A 23,073-nucleotide genomic window follows, 5' to 3' on the forward strand; every position below is an offset into this window, starting at 1 on the left:
AATTGAATTTCATCTAGAATCCTTGGTTTTATTTTAGATTCTTTTTTATCTTTAAATAATCAAATTAACAATTTATCTAAAAAGTGCTATTTTAGTTTATGGATGTTGAGGAGAGTTTGAGGTTTTTTTTTCATCAAAATCATTTTGCGGTTTTGGTTCAAGCGATTATTTTGGCACATCTGGATTATGCAAATTCCCTGTATATCGGATTAACCAAATTTAATCCGAAGAGGCTACAACTTATTCAGAACACTGCGACATAAATATGATCATGCCTCTCCATTGTTGAGGTTACTTCATTGGCTTCCTGTTTACTGGCGAATTCAATTTAAGTGTGCTAATGTAATCTTTAAAATTTTACATGGAATTTTTTCACCTTTCTCACCTCTGTCATTTAACTCTCTTCGGTTTCACACTACCAGGAATACACAGACATTTAAATTGCTTTTCCCTTCTGTTAAAGGGATTAAAACCCTAGGTAAATTCTCACATTCCTTAGCCTATTCCTTGGTAAAAGTTTGGAACGATCTTCCCTCGATTATTAGAACGTCACTATCTCTATCACTTTTTAGGAAAAATCTGAAAACTTATCTCTTTCAGAGATTCTTAACTGAGGACTGATCTAATTGATTGAAAATTTTTCTATTACATTCATTATTGTTTTATATTATATTCTTTTAAATCTTTCTTAACCGGCTCGAGTCCTTGCTGGAATGATCCGGTATATAAGATGGAAATTAGATTAGATTGGATTAGGTACATGCTTAAATGATATGTGCCAACATCTAGGTGGGAGAAGTTTGGGCATTTGTGCTAATATTCTATAAAGAAAAGTAGGTATCGCAACCAGAACCTAGATCGGGTGCTCTATTATATTGAATTAGCCTCTTAATATAGTCAAATGTTGACCTTGCTTCATTAAAGTGCAGGCGGTGGATATGTTTGGGACAAGAACTCAGAAAAATTTAGGATCAGCACAGCGGATCCCTAGGTGTGAAGATGTAAGGGGGAACCCAGAAATCAACTAAGAACGACAGCATTGCACCAGGAATGAAATGAGGCGGATTTGTTGGGTCAACCCAAAAACACATTCTTCTATTCATTTAAAGCATGCAATGCAGAAGTGGATATAAACACATCTTTGAGTAGTTTACCAAAAGACCATTAGTACTTTTTCATTGTTATATGGCTTGAAAAAATTTGAAAGCGGGAGGAAAAAGCTTCAGATCCCCACCTATAGGTTACACCGGGGTCCAGGAACCTCATCGGCATAAAAAAACCCTCCATACTAATTAATTTTCCAAGCCTTGTGTAATGAATATACGTTCCGGTCTTAGTTTAAATAACATTCCATGAAAATCAAGATACTTATCTCAACAATGAAGATCAACAACACCAACGGTGGCCAGCATTTCGCCGTCAAGGCTACGTCGGGGTATGCCACAGTCAATCCAATCCTAGTGAAATTACTTGGACCACATACAAGCGTTTCAGCTTCTTTGTTTATCTGAGGTTTCTTCTTCCCACTTTCAATTTTTACAAGCCATATACAACGCTTGGGTCTTGGGTAAAGCACTAAAAAAATGTGTTTATATTCACTCCTGCACTGCATGCTATAAATGAATAGAAGAATGTGTTGGGTTGATTGATTAATTGGTTCTTCTTGGCCGAGTGGCATTTACTAGCAGATTTTTTTGGGAACAGAAGTCCTTTATCTGTGGTCAAATCCTGCCCTTGTGTGTGAACTTGCTTGAAGTATATTCAAAATTTCTTTGCCATCTTGCACCATTCTGGGTTTATGAATTTTTCATGAAACCCTTTTGCTTTTCTCAGATGTTCCAAATTATCTCCACCCCCTTTTACTAAACCGTGATAGCAGGGAGCCACGCTGAATGCTCCGCACAGCTCCCGACGCTCATAGAGTTCAATATGTTTGTGAGCGACATTGCTGAAGGGTTAGAAGGCAAGGTTAGCCTTTTTGCAGTTTAGTAAAAGGGGGGGGGAGGGGTATATGAGCTAACCACCCAGAAAATCGATTGACCCTTTTCATACTGGATTGCAGAAAATGTATACAAATTATGTTGGGTCATAATTTGAATCTTTCAATTAGAGAATGACACGGTGACAAAATTCATCACCGTCCCAGTCCCCGCAGATAACCGCAGGAAATAATCTCATGTCATTTTCTAGTGTTTATTTCAATCTCAATCCTTCTACACCAGCATTCTTCAAAGCAAAGCTTGCGGGTCAGTGGCTGTGCTTATGTGAGCCAAGGATAATGAAGCCATTGTGATATCACTGATGTGATTGGTTCTTAGGCACTGGTGGAATGAGGCATTATGACATCACAATATATGCTCTGGATACCAGAGACTGCCATTCTGTAGTGTCTATCTCAACCTCAATCCTTCTACACCAGCATTCTTCAAAGCAAAGCTTGCGGGTCAGTGGTTGTGGCCATTCATACTCTGATTCTTATGTGAGCCAAGGATAATGAAGCCATTGTGATATCACTGATGTGATTGGTTCTTAGGCACTGGTGGAATGAGGCATTATGACATCACAATATCTGCTCTGCATACCAGAGACTGTCATTCTCAACCTCAGTCCTTCGACACCAGCATTCTTCAAAGCAAAGCTTGCGGTTCAGTGGTTGTGGCCATTCATATTCTGATTCTTATGGGAGCCAAGGATAATGAAGCCATTGTGATATCATTGATGTGATTGGTTCTTAGGCACTGGTGGAATGAGGCATTATGACATCACAATATCTGCTCTGCATACCAGAGACTGTCATTCTCAACCTCAGTCCTTCGACACCAGCATTCTTCAAAGCAAAGCTTGCGGTTCAGTGGTTGTGGCCATTCATATTCTGATTCTTATGGGAGCCAAGGATAATGAAGCCATTGTGATATCATTGATGTGATTGGTTCTTAGGCACTGGTGGAATGAGGCATTATGACATCACAATATCTGCTCTGCATACCAGAGACTGTCATTCTTAACCTCAGTCCTTCGACACCAGCATTCTTCAAAGCAAAGCTTGCGGTTCAGTGGTTGTGGCCATTCATATTCTGATTCTTATGGGAGCCAAGGATAATGAAGCCATTGTGATATCATTGATGTGATTGGTTCTTAGGCACTGGTGGAATGAGGCATTATGACATCACAATATCTGCTCTGCATACCAGAGACTGTCATTCTCAACCTCAGTCCTTCGACACCAGCATTCTTCAAAGCAAAGCTTGCGGTTCAGTGGTTGTGGCCATTCATATTCTGATTCTTATGGGAGCCAAGGATAATGAAGCCATTGTGATATCATTGATGTGATTGGTTCTTAGGCACTGGTGGAATGAGGCATTATGACATCACAATATCTGCTCTGCATACCAGAGACTGTCATTCTCAACCTCAGTCCTTCGACACCAGCATTCTTCAAAGGAAAGCTTGCGGGTCAGTGGTTGTGGCCATTCATACTCTGATTCTTATGTGAGCCAAGGATAATGAAGCCATTGTGATATCACTGATGTGATTGGTTCTTAGGCACTGGTGGAATGAGGCATTATGACATCACAATATCTGCTCTGCATACCAGAGACTGTCATTCTCAACCTCAGTCCTTCGACACCAGCATTCTTCAAAGCAAAGCTTGCGGTTCAGTGGTTGTGGCCATTCATATTCTGATTCTTATGGGAGCCAAGGATAATGAAGCCATTGTGATATCATTGATGTGATTGGTTCTTAGGCACTGGTGGAATGAGGCATTATGACATCACAATATCTGCTCTGCATACCAGAGACTGTCATTCTCAACCTCAGTCCTTCGACACCAGCATTCTTCAAAGCAAAGCTTGCGGGTCAGTGGTTGTGGCCATTCATACTCTGATTCTTCCCTCTCTCCTTAAAGAATGACATGAAGATGGTTTCCCGCGGTTATCCGCGGGGACGGGAATGGTGATGAATTTTGTCACCGTGTCATTCTATACTTTCAATACCAATGTCATGCATTTTCACATGGAGGCAGGGGTACGGTGGAGGGTATTAGGAGGGGGCAGGGGGTAGTGGAGAGGGTCAAGTTCAGTTGCTAAGATAGAACACTCCGAGGCAAAAGAAACTTCAGTGATTTTTAATGTTTAATATACACACCTTTCTGTACAGGTTCTGTTAATGTTGACGGATTGATTGTTTGCCTTTGGTGTGGCAAGACTAAACTCTAAGATAAATCTGGAAAATGCGCAGATATTTTCTTTCGGATACTGTCTTTGAAAGTTATCGTTAGGCTACTCATTTGCTTAATCGTGTTTCCAGATGTGCTCCTTTAAGACATTCTTCTCCCCATAATTGCCAAGCAAGGTTTTAAAACATGGTGTAGACGTGGTTCATAGTCTAAAAGCGCGCGAGGACAAAGGCGCGCCGACAACCGAGCGCGGACAACTGAGCGCAGGACTTCATCGTGCCGAAGAAAAACTGTATTTTAAAAGGCTCCGACGGGGGGTGATGGTGGGGAACCCCCCCACCCACTTTACTTAATAGAGATTGCGCTGGCATTGTGGGGGATTTGGGGGGTTGTAACCCCCCTCATTATACTGGAAACTTAATTTTTTCCCTGTTTTTTAGGGAAAAAGTTAAGTTTTCAGTATAATGTGGGGGGTTACACCCCCCCCAACATGGCAGCGTGAGGCAGCGCGATCCCTATTAAGTAGAGTGGAGGAGTTCCCTCCCCACACACCCCCGTCAGAGCCCTTTAAAATACAGGTTTTCTTCGGCGCGATTAAGCCCTGCGCTCAGTTGTCGGCGCGCCTTTGTCCTCGCGCGCTTTTGACCCGTCACCCCCAAAAAACACACATCTGCCCTAACGCCCCAGCAGCCAAGCTGCAGCTCTAACCTTGATCACCGCAAAAAAATGGCACGCAAGTACTCACTTTCCGCTTTCACCTGTCCGATGATGGAATTCTCCCCCCTGCACATGGTCCTGAACAAAACAAAGCATCAATTAAAATCAAAACTGATGTGACTGCACAATAGAATGGGCCATGGATTGCTTCGCTGTGGTCGTCTTACTGCTTTGAATTACAGACCAATCGGGAACCTGGCATTGCAAAAGGTTAAGTTGCGCAATTCCGGTCCTTGAGAGTCAGAGCCAGGTCAGATTTTCAAGATCTCCGCCATGAATATGTATGAGATGGATTTGCATGCACTGCCTCCTTGAGATGCAAATCTATCTCATGCATATTTTTGGTGGAGATCCTGAAAACCTGGCTCCGGCTCTCGAGGACCAGAATTGCCTACCCCTGCCTTAAACTAACAACATAATAAGGAAAGAGAAAACAGAGAAGACGCTGAAAAGTGTAGCAACCCTGAAGGAAATTTCCAGCACTTCTGGTTTGCTGCCGCCATATTGCTCAGAGTAGGCAGAGCAATCCGTGGCATGCTGACCAGAAGCATTGTTCCTCCTAAAGCCTTTTACACAAAGCACCAAACTTAGTATACATTTATTCAAGGTGGCCTGCTGATTTTCTAACACACAGAATGCAATTTGTCAATTACGGATCTATCTTTCACAAGTCACAGAAATTGGGTAAATTCACTGCTTTTCTTATTGTATACACTTGATTGTTTTCAGAGGGAATGGGGTGGGGGTGGGAAGCTGTTTAGCTACCTAGGGATCATCTTTTTTCTCTGCAGCTTCGTGATCTCCACAGTATATTCCCAGAAGAAAGGAAAAGTAAATTGTTCACATCTGTATCTTTTACTGCAAGCACACAAAAACAAGCTGCCCACTCCATGCTTTATTAAAAACATATGAAGAACAACTCTTCAGTACATAATAGATGACTATAATGGAGAAAGATAAGCTGGAAAGTCAGTCACTAAACTTGCCTTGGATTTTGTCAGCAACAGTAATTTGTACTTGGGAAAAGTTAACTTTGAAATCACCACCATAGATTCTCTACGATAGGGTTACCATGCGACTCCAGAAAAAGGAGGATGGATTGAGACAGGCATCGGAACGGGGGAGGCCACAGGGGCCACGGCCTCCCCCCAAATTGGTGGTCAGAGTCAGTTACGTCTCTACTCCCCCACCCGCCTCCTCCTGGTTGCTGTAATTTTAAATCTTCCAGCAGCCGTCATGCAGCGTGGCTACAGAATGAAGATTTCCGGGGCAGGCCTGCTCGCTGGCATTGCGCAGCGGCTGCCGGAAGATTTTAAATAACAGCGACTGGAGAAGGTAGGTGGGGGAGGCGGGAGCTGGAGAGAGAGAGAGAGAGAGAGCTTGCACCACAGGATCCTGCTGGGGCTAGGGCAGAGCCCCCCCAAATGAAAAAGCATTCCGCTGCCTATGGATTGAGACACCTGGATGTTTCAATCCGGCATCCTTTTTCTGGAGTCATCCCTAACCCTTCTCTGCGTAGACTGAAGGATTTTACACAGGATATTTCAAAACTATCCCTAGTACCTGTAGTTGAAGTGCATTATTGCTTGCAGGGCATTGCCACCTCCCGTTGAGATGTCTCCCTCAAATCCTGGCAACAATGGGGTAACCACGTACACTCGGTATCTTTTGTTTTCCCTGCCGATAACAAACGTAACAAGAAACTATAAACCATTTTCTTGGAATATGACCTACCATTCCAAGTACTTGCCTCAAACAAAATTTGCATCTTGACTTTGCATTTCCTTCTCTGAAAGGTATTAAATGCACTGGGAAGCTTAGTAAATCTTTTACTTTTAAATTGGTGAGAATTTGGAATGGACTTCCAGATTCTCTAAGACTGGTAGATCGATTATTTCAATTTCGAAAAAGTAAAAAAACCTGGTTGTTTGCACAATAGTTAATTTGATTTTAGCTGTCGTGTAGTAATTTTAAGCAATTCAACATTCTCTTTTCTAACTTTTTCCATCCATCTAATCTAACCAATTTCTGGTTTTATACTTGTTATGTTTCATTTTTTAACGAACTGTAAAATGAGTCAAGCTCCTAAGGGAGTAGATTCAGTATATAAAATGAAGATTAGTTAAGAAACTGAGGCCAGATCCTCTTATAACACTTGGTCTTCTTTAGTTCTCCCTTCCTTGTGTTGGGGCTTACTGGCCTACCTTTCCAAAGGACGTGCAGAAGGCTTAGGAGATCACCGTGCTTGCTTATTCAGTGCGATTTATTAACTTTGGTTTACAATACATTGAACATTAGTCAGGTACTCTTAGGTATTTCCCCTGTCTGTCCCAGAAGGCTCACATGATGGAGAGTTAAGTGACTTGCCTAGAATCCAGGCTGGGATCGAACTCACAACCTCAGGTTGCTGAGCCAGCAGTTCTAGCCACTTAACCACTCCATGGGCCTTTCCTGCAACCAGCATTATCTTTGGAAATTCAATGCCGAGTCACGTTCAGGCTCCAGCATTGAATTTCCGAGTTTAGGTTTATAGAGCCGGTGAAAACACAACCAGTAAAGTGCGATAGAAACATGATGGCAGAAATGGCCCATCCAGTCTGTCCATCCGCAGCATCCATTATCTTCTACTCCCTAAGAGATCCCACATGCAAGTCCCACGCTTTCTTGAATTCAGACACAGTCTCTGTCTCCACCACTTCTTCCGGGAGACTGTTCCATGCACCCTTTCTGTAAAAAAATATTCTCTAGATTACTCCTTAGCCTCTTAACGTCAGCTTATGCACTTCCATTCAAATGAAAGAGACTCGCCTCATGTGTTTAAATGTCTCTATCATATCTGCCCCCTCTCCCGCCTTAACCAGCTGTGGTGAACTGCATAAAGTAAAGATAGGACTCATTTTTATGCGGTTCTATTTATGCAGGACCATGGCCACTTAAGTACTGAATATTGTTTATTGGAAGCTTCTATATCGCTACTAATGGTTGGGGAGTCACTTCAAAGCACTTTACCATCAAAGTATTGACTACACCCCCAGAACACCCCCAGACGATATGACGCATGACCTACTTCTACTGGAGCGCTGGTCTAGGTCCTGGCAACTCAGCTTCAATGCCAAAAAATGCAAAGTCATGCACCTGGGGAGCCGAAATCCATGCAAGGTTTACACCCTAAATGGCAAGATCCTGACAAGAACTGAAGCAGAAAGAGACTTAGGGGTGATTGTCAGGGAAGACATGAAATCTGCAAACCAAGTGGAGCAAGCTTCATCCAAAGCAAGGCAAATCATAGGTTGCAGACACAGGAGTTTAGTCAGCCGTAAACCGGAAGTCATTATGCCACTGTATAGATCCATTGTGAGACCGCACCTGGAGTACTGTGTGCAATTCTGGAGGCCGCATTACCACAAGGATGTGCTGAGACTGGAATCGGTCCAGAGAATGGCCACCAGGATGGTCTCAGGACTCAAGGAGCTCCCATACGAGGAGCGGTTAGGGAAGTTGCAGCTCTACTCACTCGAGGAATGTAGAGAGAGGGGAGATATGATCGAGACATTCAAGTATCTCACGGGCCGCACCGAGGTGGAGGAAGATATCTTCTTTTTCAAGGGTCCCGCGGCAACAAGGGGGCATCCGTGGAAAATCAGGGGCGGGAAACTGCACGGTGACACTAGGAAGTTCTTCTTCACTGAAAGGGTAGTTGATCGCCGGAATAGTCTTCCACTCCAGGTTATTGAGGCCAGCAGTGTGCCAGATTTTAAGGCCAGATGGGATAGACATGTGGGATCTATCCGCAAAGATAAATAGGGAGGGTCATTAGAGTGGGCAGACTTGATGGGCCATGGCCCTTATCTGCCGTCTACTTCTATGTTTAAATAGTTGGTTTCAAGTTGAGCACTGACTTGGCATTTTCAGCAGTGATACTGTTAAGTGCCACGGAGTATGACTGGTTAGCCCCAAACAAGTGGAGGTATGGCCTAGTGGTTAGAAACTGCTGCCTCTGCACCCTGAGGTTTTAAGCTTGATCCCAGCCTGCTCCTTCTGACTCTGGGCATGTCATTTGATCCTTCCATTGCCCCAGGGTGCCACAGTAAAATTGTGAGCCTGCCGGTACAGATAGGAAGTGCCTGATTACTATTCAGTGTATTGTAAACTGCTTTGGGCGAATCTCTTCATGAAAAAGGCGATTAATACTGTTTACACAAAAAACATAACATAACATTAAAATCCATTTATATTCTGCAATACCTCTCAGTTCTAAGCGGTGTACAAAGGAAATTAAGAAGAACCGTACATACATGCACAGTGAATTATAAACTCATTTAGAAAACTTATCAAATCAATAAGTCTTCCGCATTTTCCCCAAAACTTGATAAGAACTGGAATCTAATATGAACATGCTGAAACTCTTGACCCAAAAACCCACTTGTTAAGCTAAAATTCCATGGAAGGATTGTTTATAAATACAGGGAACGGCGTGCAAACTTTAATTTAATTTTTTTGTTTGTTTGTTTTCATGTCTGCTATTTAAAATTGTGCATAGAAAACATTAGAAATACAATTTTAAAAAGCTTTCTTTCTATTTTGAGTCAGAAGAATACAAAATGGCGTTGGAAAGGTCACAGACTACAAATTTCTAATAATAATTAGAGTGGCTAAGCGCACCATTTACACAGGTTTGTGCACACATATATGCATGTATATTATGCATGTAATTATCACATAAATGTCAGCACCTATTTGCTAGAATTAACCCTAACCCTGTTTATATGGTGTGACCCGAAGAGATGCCATGAGAGATTTCAGAATTGTACTTTATTTTTTAAAAATTCCCTTCATAAGTATAGCTTAAAGAACTTTAAATAACTCTAATTTTTTTGGGGGAAAGGGGTTTACAATTTTATCATTTCAATTATAATGTGCCACAAGAAAAACATTTGCTCCATTTAGTGTGCCAGAGCTAAAAAAGTTTGAGAGACGCTGCACTATAACATTATCTGGAACGTCATGATAGACACCTGCCACTAGATGGCACATGAGCTTTGATAAAGAAGAAACAGCCCGGACTACACTGTAAAAGGAGACACAGAGAATGCTTTTGGAGAACTTGTCACCTGTGTGCTGGAACTGCAGTCCAAAACTCTATCAGAAAAGCAGGAATAAATGGGGGGGAGGGGGGGTTTTAGCTGAAAAAAGCAGTCCCGCCGACAGGAGTTGCTACATTTACCTGCCTATGAAGGATATGTTTTCAGTTTGGGCATATTCGGAAGGGGCTGTAGGGGAAGGGTTACCAGATGCCCGGATTTCTCCTGACATACTTCCGGGGTCTCCTAAAGCAGCAGTGGTGGTGGACAGTCAGCAACAGCATTGCTTTGAACAGGCAGCTCTGCGGCCTGCCCCACCGGGGCCTTCCCTCGGCCATGTCACTGATGATGTCACTGAAAACACAGCAGAGGGAAACCATGGCAGGGCAGGCCACGAGTAACCTGCTCAGAGCAATGCCGCTGCTGACTGTCTATGGCTACTGCTGCTGCTTTAGGAGGTATGTCAGGTCTCACGGTGGGAGAGTTGGTGGGGTGCTGATACACAAGGGGATGGGAGGGAGGGATGGAAAACTACTGCACAGGGGGATGGGAGGGGAGGAAAGATGCTGCACATTGGGAGGAGAGAGGAAGAATTGTTGGTGTGGAGGAGAGGAAGGGAGAGAAGAAGAAGAAAGAGGTGAGGGGGAAATACTACATATGGTGGAGGGGAGGGAGGTATGCATGGATAAGAAAGAGGGAGAAATGTTGGTGGGCAGGGAGAGATGATGCATGGGGGGAGAAAAAGAAATGTTGCACATCAGAATCGAATAAAAAAATTGGTTCAATAGGCCGAATCGAATTGAAAAATGTTTCCCTGAATCAGGCAGCACTACCAGTTAGTGCCAGGGCAGTCTATGGGCAGTGTTTAACCAGTTAGCGAAGATAGTCACACAGCTAACCAGTTAAGGAAGTGGCTAAAGTTAGGGGAGCAACAAAGTCCAGTTGCTCCTGCCTGTCATGGATCTAGCCTCAAAATGGCCACTGTGACCCCTAGCCCCAAATGAGGTAAATCTCACTCCAAAGTACATTCTCTAAGAATGAAACTCCAGTGTCTTGTCATTCTCGTTCAAATATAGTTTGATAGATACTTGAAATTCATGCAGACTGTCGCCTCCAGTGTCATGGCGATGGCGGGAGAACAAGACTTATAAATCACCTGTGCGCTCTCAGGATCCTCTGTGCGATGGTGTCTCCAATCTTGTTGAAAACAACTTTGTTGTCGGCACAGCTGATGAAAAACTGGTTCTAAGAACGATAATTTAAAAAAAAAAACAACATAAGTTAAAGATCACATAGGTTTGGGCGAATTACACCTCGGTGGATATCACTGGAGCCTTAAAAAAAAAAAAAAAAGACACCCGCATTGTGGCTACGGAGGTGCTTTACGACGCCTAATGTGACTGTAGACGTGGCTTACACCGAAAGTGGGTTTAAGCATCATAACGTCCCTTAATAGCTGCAATTCACGTACAAGGTAGATGCCAGAAATGTAGAACTTGAAACCTCTGGCCTACATTTCCAACACTTACCTTTCACAAAGCCACAATGCTACAAACATCTGAGCCAATCAGAGACTTCCTTAGGCTCCTTCCTTGACGACACTGGGCCTTAGGCCCCTCCCCGGTGCATCATGTGATGCATGGGGAGAGGCCTAAGGCCCTGATTGGCTCAGACACTTCAGGTCCCTCCCTTGGAAGGGGCCCGAGGCATCTGAACCAATCATGGACTTCCTTAGGAAGGAGCCTAAGGAAGACCTGATTGGCCAAAACAAATGGAAGAGGCCTGAGGCACAGTGTTGGCGTCAAGGGAGGAGGAGCAGGAAATTTTTTTGGTACCTCCTGCTCCCATCTTTAAAGGTAAGAGGCAGGGGGACCTAGAGAGGGAGTGGGCTCCTTCATGGCAGGAGGGAGTGGGCATCCCTTCTGCCTTTTTTTCAGGGGAGAAGTGGGCGCCTTCGCAGTAGGAGGGAGCAGGCATCATAGAAACACATGTACAAAGAAATGAACAGGGTAAACAGAACCCTACACAGACAGAAATAAGCCCAAAGCAACTTTATAGGGCAGGAAAGGAGAACTTACCTCTATATAAATATAGTGTTTGCTGTTTTCTATCACATGAACATACGCACTGTGAATCGATTCTTCATGGTGCTTTATTCCAGCTGACCAGTCGGCAGCAGAACGTAACACCTGCAAAAGAAAAAAAAAAATTTGGAACCTTTTTTATCAGCTTTACCAGTGTATTGCAAACTGTGCTGGCAGATTACAGGTGTGCCGCGAGATGCCAGTGAAGAGAGGCTCCAGCAGACTGCTTACAGCAGGGGTAAGGAACTCCGGTCCTCGAGAGCCGTATTCCAGTCGGGTGTTCAGGATTTCCCCAATGAATATGCATGAGATCTATTTGCATGCACTGCTTTCAATGCATATTCATTGGGGAAATCCTGAACACCCGACTGGAATACGGCTCTCGAGGACCGGAGTTCCCTACCCCTGGCTTACAGGATGCGTCTCTCCTAGCGATCGTGTCCAGCACCCCCTCCCCCCATCGGCAATAATGGGAGGCTTAGGGCCACGAATGGAGGGGATCTGTGCCTGCGCAGACGTCGGCGTGATGACATCACACCATGCGCATGATGTCACCGCAGCGGCGTCCACACATTTACGGATGCCCTCCAGCTGTGACCCCATGTTTAGTGTGCCACGGCTTGAAAAAGTTTGCGGCACACTGATCTACGCTATAATGAAAGCTGACAAAACCAAAACAGAAACATACCAGCAAAGAAAAATAAATAAATGTAAAACAGAAAAGACTTTTTGGTGGGTAATTGTATAAAATTACCCCACGGGTTACACACTTCTTTGTACGTGACCCTTGTGCAAGCATGTTCAGGACACAGACACAGTCGCAAAGCATGTGTGGAGATGATAAAATATGCATTAGAGAATGACACGGTGACAAAATTCATCACCGTCCCCGTCCCCGTGGATAACCGCGGGAAACCATCTTCATGTCCTTCTTTAAGGAGAGAGGGAAGAATCAGAGTATAATTGGGCACAACCACTTACCCACAAGCTTTGCTTGAAGAATGCTGGTGTAGAAGGACTGAGGTTGAGATAGACACTACAGAATGACAGTCTCTGGTATCCAGAGCAGTAACTGTGATGTCATAATGCCTCATTCTACCAGTGCCTAAGAGCCAATCACATCAGTGATGTCACAATGGCTTCATTATCCTTGGTTCACATAAGAATCAGAGTATGAATGGCCACAACCACTGACCCGCAAGCTTTGCTTTGAAGAATGCTGGTGTAGAAGGACTGAGGTTGAAATAGACACTAGAAAATAACATGGGATTATTTCCCATGGTTATCCGCGGGGACGGGAATGGTGATGAATTTTGTCACCGTGTCATTCTTTAATATGCATCATTGGTAAGGTTTGGTGCTGATAAAAACAAAGCAGCACGTACTTTGAATCACATAAATATGGGTTTCCTTCTCTAGGGCAAAAAGCATTCTGCATTTTATCTCTTTTCATCGATTTGTGAACATTTTTGCATATTTTTTAAAGCAAGGCAGCACCTGCTATGTTAGGCAACAGGGGTGTGAACTGATAGACACAATCGGGGTCACTGCCCCCCTCAAGAGCCAGTTTTTTCATCAAGCCACACATCAAGCTGCTGCCTCTGCAACCAGAGGTTGCGAGATCAAATTCCAGTGCTGCACCTTGTGACCCTGGGCAAGTCACTTAATCCTCCAGTGCCCACCGCTTTGAATGCCAAAGCCACAAAAAGGCAGTACGCATGTCCCCGTTCCCTTTCATCAAGCCCAGTATCCTGTTTCCAACAGGGGCCAACCCAGGTCATAAGTACCTGGCAGAACCCCAAAGAATAGCAACATTCCACAGCTGAGATTGTGATGTCATAATGCCTCATTCCGCCAATGCCTAAGAGCCAACCTCATCAGTGATGTCACAATGCCTTGATTATCCTATACTCAGCTCACATAAGAATTGCCACACTGGGACAGACTGAAGGTGTGGCTCACTGGTAGAGCTGCTGCCTCTGCACCCAGAGGTTGTGAGATCAAATCCCAGTGCTGTGACTCTGGACAAGTCACTTAATCCTCCAGCGCCCACCACTTTCAATGTAAGCTTTGAAATGTCAAAGCTACAAAAAAGCAGTATATATGTCCCCGTACCCTTTCATCAAGCCTAGTATCCTGTTTCCAACAGTGGTGAAACCAGGTCACAAGCACCTAGCAGAAACCCAGAATAGCAACATTCCAGAACTCAGATTGTGATGTCACAATGCCTCATTCCACCAATGCCTAAGAGCCAACCTCATCAGTGATGTCACAATGCCTTGATTATCCTATAGTCAGCTCACATAAGAACATAAGAATTGCCACACTGGGACAGACTGAAGTTGTGGCTCACTGGTAGAGCTGCTGCCTCTGCACCCAGAGGTTGTCAGATCAAATCCCAATGTTGCTCCTTGTGATACTAGGCAAGACACTTTATTCTCCAGTGCCCTCCCCCTTTTGAATGTCATCTATGAATGCCAAAAGTCCCCCCCCCCCCATTCCTATAAGAAACCAAAATGCTTGGTGGTGAAAGACAGAGGCACATGTTTCTAGGCAAACTGGATGGGCTACACCCACCTTTAAGTGCTGTTTTTGTTACTGTGTTCTAGCAGCTCACCTTCGGAGGACCTGACATTACTTTAACTCGCACTAACGCTGGTTGCCAGAGGCAGGGGAGGTAACGGAAGGCCAGCTACAGCGCTCATGGGCCCTTCAGTGTTCTCCAGCTGAACCAGTTTGTCAGCCTCTCACAGGGAGGACAATTTTAAAAGCCAACTCTGCATGCAACACAATAGTTTATCCCCCAGATCCAGTATAGGCTGTCTAAAGGCAAGGAAATTTGGGCACGGATCGCAGATTCAGGCGTAAAGTAATGAGTTAATTGGGCATTAATGAGTGCTAATTGGCAGTCGTCGGGAGCGGTTCCGATCAGAACCGGAAGACTGGTGGAGGTCTGAACTTTGGATAGCAAACTCCTGATGATTGCAAAGGGGGTTTTGCCGCTACCTATCATTGGGACGGTTCAGTCATTTGTGCATCAACATTGCAGCGCAGACAAATCGGCGCAAGACCCCAGCACGCTGCCTAAAAAGTGACTTTTAAAGAGCTCCGACACAGGGTGTGAGTGGGGAAACCCCCTCCCCCCAGTTTACTTCATACTCTTCGCGCTGCCGTTGGGGGGGGGGGAGTGGAACCCTCCATTATAGAGTAAACTTAATTTTTTCCCAATTTTTTAGGAAAAAGTTAAGTTTTCTCTATAATGTGGTTGCACCCCCCCCCCACATCCCCCCAAAGGCAGCGCAAAGAATATGAAGTAAAGTGTGTGGGGGGGGGGGGGATCCCCCCACCACCCCTGTCGTAGCTCTTTAAAAGTAACTTTTTAGGCGGCGTGCTGGGATCCTGCGCCGAATTGTCAGCGCGACGAAGTCTCACGCGCTATTGTTCCGTCACCATTGGGACTGCCCAGTTAAGCTAAGTGGAAATCTAATTTTTTTTTCTACTTATGCAGTGATTGTGTGCATATCAGAGTAAAAGTGGACATATATCTAAAAATATAAAGCAAAAAAAGAAAAAAAGTAGATTAAAAAGCAACCCCCGCCTTTTATGAACGCATAGCGTGGGTTTTAGCGCCGGCAGCAGCAGTTAACTGCTCCGACGCTCACAGGAATTCTATGAGCGTCGGAGCAGTTACCACCACTGCCGGCGCTTAAACCCACGCTATGCGTTTGTGAAAGAGAAGAAAAGAAGAAAAAAAAAAAAGATATATTGGAGGTTTTACAGCATAGAGGAGGTTTTTGTGACTAATGATGGCTCATTAAAGTGGCATATTTTTTGTTCCAAAGTCCTCTCTCTCTGAGCTCTTGAAGTCTTTTCCTCCTCTTAATTTTAGTTGTTACATCCTGTATAGAAAGTGGATACAATTTAGCAATCTTGTAACTTTATGGTTATTTTGAGTCATTAGGAGTTCCATGTAGATTTGCCCTATGCTTATTCTTTGGCATGCAAATCCAAAAAGGGTGTGGCCACGGGAAAGGCATGGGCGGGTCAGGGGCATTTCCAGGATATAATAATAATAATAATTTATTTTCTTATATATCGCCCTAACAACAGTTCTGGGCGGTTCACAACAAGGAATAAAACTGAACAATTCAGCGAAGAGGATACAATTTCATAATAAAAAACAATACATCGTAAGCAATCATTTATGCGGTCCAACAGCGTACGTGCTCACACTCAAAGTTAGGCGCAAAATGCGCACCAAGCTAGTATTACGGAATGGTTGTTCTGGGCAGAGTGCTCTTTGCAGAATGGTGGCAAGCCAATTGCGCACAAGACAACTGCGCGCGGACAATTACGTGAAGACAAGTGAGCGCAATGACAACTGATTGCAAGACAATTCAGCGCAACCACAATTGTTTGGGTGCTATTTACTGAATTTCCCGCTATGTATGGAAATATTCATTTATATACTTACTAGGTCTTTAAGCCCGTTACATTAACGGGTGCTACAATAGATGTGTCTGTCTGTCTGTGTTTCTTTATCTCTCTCTCCTTGGCCGCTGTCTGTGTCCTTCCATCTCCCCCCCCCCCCCACCAAAGCTGTCTGCCCCCAGCACACACTTCCCCCCCAAGCAGCCCCCTTTCCCTCTCCCTAACTGTCTCTCCATGGCCCTCTTCTGTCTTCCCCCCAGAGCAAAGCTGTTTGCCCTAAGCACACCCCTCCCCCCAAAGCAGCCCCTTTTCCCTCTCCCTATCTCTCCATGGCCCCTTCTGTCTCACCCAGCACACCCCTCCCCCAAAGCAGCCCCCTTTCCCTCTCCCTGTCTCTCCATGGCTCCTTGTCTTCCCCCCAGAGCAAAACTGTCTGTCCCCAGCACACCTCCCCCCCCAAAACAGCCCCTTTTCCCTCTCCCTATCTCTCCATGGCCCCTTCTATCTCCCCTCAGCACACCCCTTCCCCCAAAGCAATCCCCTTTCCCTCTCGCCCCCTGAATTAATCCCCCTGCTTACCCTCCCTCCATCCTGGCGTCTTCTGGCCTGTTCCTCTTCAAAGCATGCCGTGATCGTGGTGGCCGGCCCCCAGCGAACTACGCAGGCCACTCCCCAACCCGGAAGCACGCTCACCCCCGACGCGATCCCGTGCATCAGAGGGAACGTGCCACCAAGGCCGGAAAGCGGCCCGCGAGGCCCGACAAAGCCGGCCACGATCGCAGGCTGCCCCGAAGAGGAGTTTCAGCAGCAGCGGTGAGCGAGGGCGGGAGGTACGTTCCAGCTTTCTTCGGGTTGGTGAGGTGAGGGCGGGAGGTGTGTAGAACTTGCTTCGGGTTGGTGAGGGCGGGAGGAGGGGAGTGGCCAGAGTGATCATTGGCCAGGTCCTAAAATGGAACACGGCCACGGATCACACACCACGGCGACAGTAATCACGCTTTTTTAAAAGCGCATGCGCTGCTAACCTTTTATTATATAGGATGGGCATACAGCCATGTACACGCAAACCTTTACACTGAGCAGAGAGAGGCAGGGTGGGTGGGGTTTGCATTTATGCCCTTTGAGGGCAATTCAATAACTTGGCTCCAAGATGCAAGCATTTAAACTCGTATCCTGTTTCCAACAGTGGCCAATCCAGGTCACAACTACACTTCTCTATAGTCATGGGGGTCAGACAGCCCGCGAAGATAAAAAAATTCCAAATAACTTTTTGCTTTCATCTTCATGGGGTTTGTGGTACAGCCCTCACAAATACCGTGAAATCGCAAATAGAGAATAACACGGTGACAAAATTCATCACTGTTCCCGTCCCCGCAGATAACCGCGGGAAATAAATCCAAGTCATTTTCTAGTGTCTATTTCATTCTCTATCCTTCTACACCAGCATTCTTCAAAGCAAAGCTTGCGGGTCAGTTGTTGTGGCCATTCATACTCTGATTCTTATGTGAGCCAAGGATAATGAAGCCATTTTGATATCACAGATGTGATTGGTTCTTAGGCACTGGTGGAATGAGGCATTATGACAGTGCCAGCATCTATTAGATGGATACCAGAGACTGTCATTCTCAACCTCAGTCCTTCGACACCAGCATTCTTCAAAGCAAAGCTTGCGGGTCAGTGGTTGTGGCCATTCATACTCTGATTCTTCCCTCTTTCCTTAAAGAAAGACATCTAGATGGTTTCCCGCGGTTATCCATGGGGATGGGAACGGTGATGAATTTTGTCACCGTGTCATTCTCTAATCGTAAATAAAACTTATCATTAGTATTCACAATTGTTTAAAAAACAAACAAGTTACTGAATTGCATGGTTCATATACAGTACTGTACTATAATTCTTAATCGTGTTAAACATAATACTGTAACACACCCCAATCCTTTTTCTCTGCACCCCGCAAACGCTGCCGTTTGCCCGACCACGCTAACAAAAAGCGCTGAACTTTTTTCTCGGTGCTCTAGGATGATGTCATTCGGGGGGCAAAGTCAACAAAATGAAAACCATGAATAATCAAAGTTGAACATGCCGCACCCACGAATATGGAGGGAGAAGTGTAGCTGGCAGAAACCTATATAGTAGCAACATTTTGGACTCTCAAAGAGTAGCAAGATTCCGGAACCCCAAACAATCGCAAGATTCCACGCTACCAATCCCAGGGCAAGCAGCGGCTTCCCCCTTGTCTGTCTCAATTGCAGACTGTGGACTTTTACTCCAGAAACTTGTCCAAACATTTCTTAAACCAAGCTACGCAAACCACTATTGCCACATTCTCTGGCAACGAGTTCCAGAGCTTAACTTCAATCATTTTGGTTGCCCTTCTTTGAACCTTTTCTACGTCCGATGAGATCAGCAACCTGCGTTGCGCACAGCACTCGAGGTGTGGTCGCACCATGGAGCAACACAGAGGCATTCAGTGGTGTAGTAAGGGGGGAGGGGAGAGGGGGTGGTCCATCCCGGGCGCCATCTTGGTGGGGGCGCTGGCCCCCATCCTCCTCCCTGCCCCTCCCCGCAACACGTGTGCACCCCTTCCCCCATTATTTTTCCCGGCGCAAGCAGCGTCACGAACTTGCTGCCCGCATCGGCGTCAGCTCTCTCTGATGTCACTTCTGGGTCCTGCGCCTAGGAAGTTGCATCAGAGGGAGAGCAGACACGATGCGGGCAGCAGGTTCGTGCTGCTGCTCGTGCCGGGAATATTAAAGAGATATGGGGGAAGGGGGAGGGGCACCACACATCCCTCGCTATGCCACTGGAGGCATTATGATATTCATTGTTTCGTAACAATTCCTAACATTCCGTTTGCTTATTTGGCTACTGCTGAATACTGGCAGAGAGTTTAAATGTATCATCCACAATGACAGCTCCCTAAGGCTGTCGTAACGGTAGGAGATAAGCAAAAAGGAGTGTCTAATCAGAAAATATTGTACAAAACAAAATGCAAACAGCTTTAATGCACAATCACTTTGGTTCTGGTAACAATGCGAACCACTTCGTCTTTCACTCCATGGATGGTGATTATCTGTGGAACCACGGACAATGAAAGCTTTATCATTTATGAATGAAATTTTTTTTTTTTTTACCATAAAGCATATCTTTGTATGCAGGACTATAAAACATAAGTCACATGGTTATGAGATCACTGGCTCAGAAATCTCACATTGTAAGCCTCAGCGCAGGATGGTTAAGAGAAGTGTCTTAAATTCAGACAGCTGGTGGCATACTGGGAACTGACTATGCTATCACTGGTTTTTCAGTTCAGCCTCTGATGCACTTCTGTAATGATTTGGAAACAAACATGACAGAAACACTACGGCAGAAAGAGAGAAAATTTACTCATTTTCCCATATTCATCAAAGCAGGCGAGAGAAACAGTTTCTGAGTGATGTCCCTGGGGGGCCAGCGGCAGTATTATTTGAGTCAGAAAAACAGGCATCCAGATTCCAACAAGTCTCCTTGTAGTGCCAAAAAGCACAGTTACTTACCGTAACAGGTGTTATCCAGGGACAGCAGGCAGATATTCTTAACGTATGGGTGACGTCACCGACGGAGCCCCGGTACGGACCTTTTTAACTAGAAAGTTCTAGTTGGCCGCACCGCGCATGCGCGAGTGCCTTCCCGCCCGACGGAGGAGTGCGTGGTCTCCAGTTAGGATAAGCCAGCTAAGAAGCCAACCCGGGGAGGTGGGTGGGTCGTAAGAATATCTGCCTGCTGTCCCTGGATAACACCTGTTACGGTAAGTAACTGTGCTTTATCCCAGGACAAGCAGGCAGCATATTCTTAACGTATGGGTGACCTCTAAGCTAACAGAGAGGGAGGAGGGATGGTTGGCCATTAGGAAAATAAATTTTGTAACACAGATTGACCAAAGTGTCCATCCCGTCTGGAGAAGGCATCCAGACAGTAGTGAGTAGTGAATGTGTGAACTGAAGACCAAGTGGCCGCCTTGCAGATTTCCTCAATAGGAGTGGAACGGAGGAAAGCCACAGAAGCAGCCATAGCTCTGACCCTGTGGGCCGTGACAGGTCCTTCCAGTGACAGGCCGGCCCGAGCATAACAGAACGTAATACAGGCAGCAAGCCAATTGGACAGCGTTCGTTTAGATACAGGGTGACCCAGACGATTAGGATCGAAGGTCAGAAAAAGTTGAGGAGAGGAGCGGTGAGCCCTGGTACGGTCAAGGTAGTACGCCAGGGCACGCTTACAATCCAGCGTGTGAAGAGCCTGTTCCCCAGGATGAGAATGGGGTTTAGGGAAGAAAACAGGCAGCACGATGGACTGGTTGAGGTGAAAGGCTGAAACCACCTTAGGAAGGAATTTAGGATGGGTACGCAGAACCACCTTGTCATGGTGAAAAAACAGTGAACGGTGGATCGGCGACCAGTGCATGTAGCTCACTAACCCTCCTGGCAGAGGTGATGGCAATGAGGAAAAGCACCTTCCATGTGAGAAGTTTGAGCGAGGTAGTAGCCAGAGGCTCAAAAGGAGGTTTCATGAGGGCTGACAAAACCACATTGAGGTCCCAGACGACTGGGGGAGGCTGAAGAGGTGGTTTGATATTGAAGAGGCCTCTCATGAACCGGGAAACCAGAGGATGAGCCGTGAGGGGTTTTCCAAGGATAGGCTCATGAAACGCAGTGATGGCACTGAGGTGGACTCTGATTGAGGTCGACTGAGGCCAGCGTCGGAGAGAGAGAGCAAATAGTCCAGTACAGTTTCCACCGCCAGAGAGGTGGGATTGTGATGATGAAGAAGACACCAAGCGGAGAACCGGGTCCACTTCTGATGGTAACATTGGAGTGTGGAGGGTTTCCTGGAGGCATCCAAAATGCGACGGACTGGCTGAGACAGGTTTTCTGGAGAGGTCAGCCCGAGAGAAACCAAGCTGTCAGGTGGAGCGAAGACAGATTGGGATGTAGTAGAGACTGATGTTGCTGTGTAAGAAGAGTAGGAAACACAGGTAGAGGAATGGGATCCCTGGAACTGAGCTGAAGCAGGAGGGAGAACCAATGTTGTCTGGGCCACCGAGGGGCGATGAGAATCATGGTGGCCCTGTCCTTGCGGAGCTTGAACAGGGTCCGCAACATCAGAGGAAGTGGAGGGAAGGCATAGAGGAACCGATCCGTCCAGTCGAGTAGGAATGCATCCGGTGCCAGACGATGAGGAGAGTAGAGTCTGGAGCAGAACTGGGGCAGCTGATGGTTGTGAGGAGCTGCAAAGAGGTCCACCTGTGGAGTGCCCCATCGAGCAAAGATGGAGTGGAGAGTGGGAGGATCCAGGGTCCACTCGTGAGGTTGAAGGATGCGGCTGAGCTGGTCGGCCAGGGAGTTCTGTTCGCCCTGGATATAGACTGCTTTGAGAAAAAGATTGTGGGCTGTGGCCCAGGTCCAAATTCGGAGGGCCTCCTGACAAAGGAGATGAGATCCGGTGCCGCCTTGCTTGTTGATGTAGTACATGGCGACTTGGTTGTCCGTGCACAGGAGAAGAACCTGAGGATAGAGAAGGTGCTGGAAGGCCTTGAGAGCATAAAACATGGCTCTGAGTTCCAGGAAATTGATGTGATATTGACGCTCCTGAGGGGTCCAGAGTCCCTGGGTGCGTAGATCCCCTATGTGAGCTCCCCATGCATAGGGGGAGGCATCTGTGGTGATGATCATGGAATGAGGGGGGCGGATGAAGAAGGAGGCCCCTGGAAAGATTTGAGGAGTTCAACCACCATTGAAGAGAGTGCTGAAGAGATGATGTCACAGAGATGGGATGAGAAAGAGGATCCCTGGTCTGCGACCATTGGTTGGCGAGGGTCCATTGCGGTATCCTCAAATGGAGTCGCGCCAGAGGAACCACATGGACTGTCGAGGCCATGTGACCCAGAAGAATCATCATTTGGCGAGCAGGGATGGATGGTTGGATGAGCACCTGTCGACAGAGGTGAAGCAGTGTCCGGTGCCGGTCGGCAGGAAGGAACGCTCTCATGGAGTTGGTATCGAGAAGTGCTCCGATGAACTGAAGGCGCTGCGTGGGAAGCAGATGCGACTTGGGATAATTGATCTCGAACCCCAAGAGATGGAGGAAAGAGATGGTGTGGTGAGTGGATTGCAGCACAAGTGGAGCGGTCGTTGCTTTCACCAACCAATCGTCCAAGTAGGGGAACACTTGAAGGTTGTGGGACCTGAGACAGGCCGCTACCACAATCAGGCACTTGGTGAACACCCTGGGCGAAGATGCGAGACCAAAGGGAAGCACCTTGTACTGATAGTGGTGATTGAGTATCTGGAATCGGAGGTAGCGACGTGAAGCCTGATGGATTGGGATGTGAGTGTAGGCCTCCTTGAGGTCCAGGGAACATAGCCAGTCGTGTTGAGACAGAAGAGGATAAAGTGTGGCAAGTGAGAGCATTCTGAACTTTTCCTTGACCAAACACTTGTTGAGGTTCCTGAGGTCGAGGATAGGACGAAGATCTCCTGTTTTCTTGGGTACCAAGAAGTAGCGGGAGTAAAATCCCTGACCTCTTTGGTCTGGTGGAACTTCTTCGATG

At 46.1% G+C, this 23,073-nt stretch overlaps 1 protein-coding gene across 5 annotated transcripts in view; it reads right to left on the reverse strand.

Moving 5' to 3' along the window:
• The window catches only part of PLD1 (phospholipase D1), a 241,689-nt gene that overhangs the window by 35,761 nt on the left and 182,855 nt on the right, over positions 1-23,073 (reverse strand). For all 5 annotated transcript variants that reach the window (XM_033958771.1, XM_033958772.1, XM_033958770.1 and 2 more), the window contains 4 exons: positions 12,054-12,164; positions 11,132-11,220; positions 6,458-6,571; positions 4,923-4,972 (listed from right to left, as the gene is read on the reverse strand). In XM_033958771.1, coding sequence (XP_033814662.1) covers positions 4,923-4,972; positions 6,458-6,571; positions 11,132-11,220; positions 12,054-12,164 — 364 coding nt within the window. The remainder of the gene's footprint in view (positions 1-4,922; positions 4,973-6,457; positions 6,572-11,131; positions 11,221-12,053; positions 12,165-23,073) is intronic.

The sequence above is a fragment of the Geotrypetes seraphini genome, chromosome 9 (genome assembly GCF_902459505.1).
Source record: "Geotrypetes seraphini chromosome 9, aGeoSer1.1, whole genome shotgun sequence".
Classification (NCBI taxonomy): Eukaryota; Metazoa; Chordata; class Amphibia; order Gymnophiona; family Dermophiidae; genus Geotrypetes; species Geotrypetes seraphini.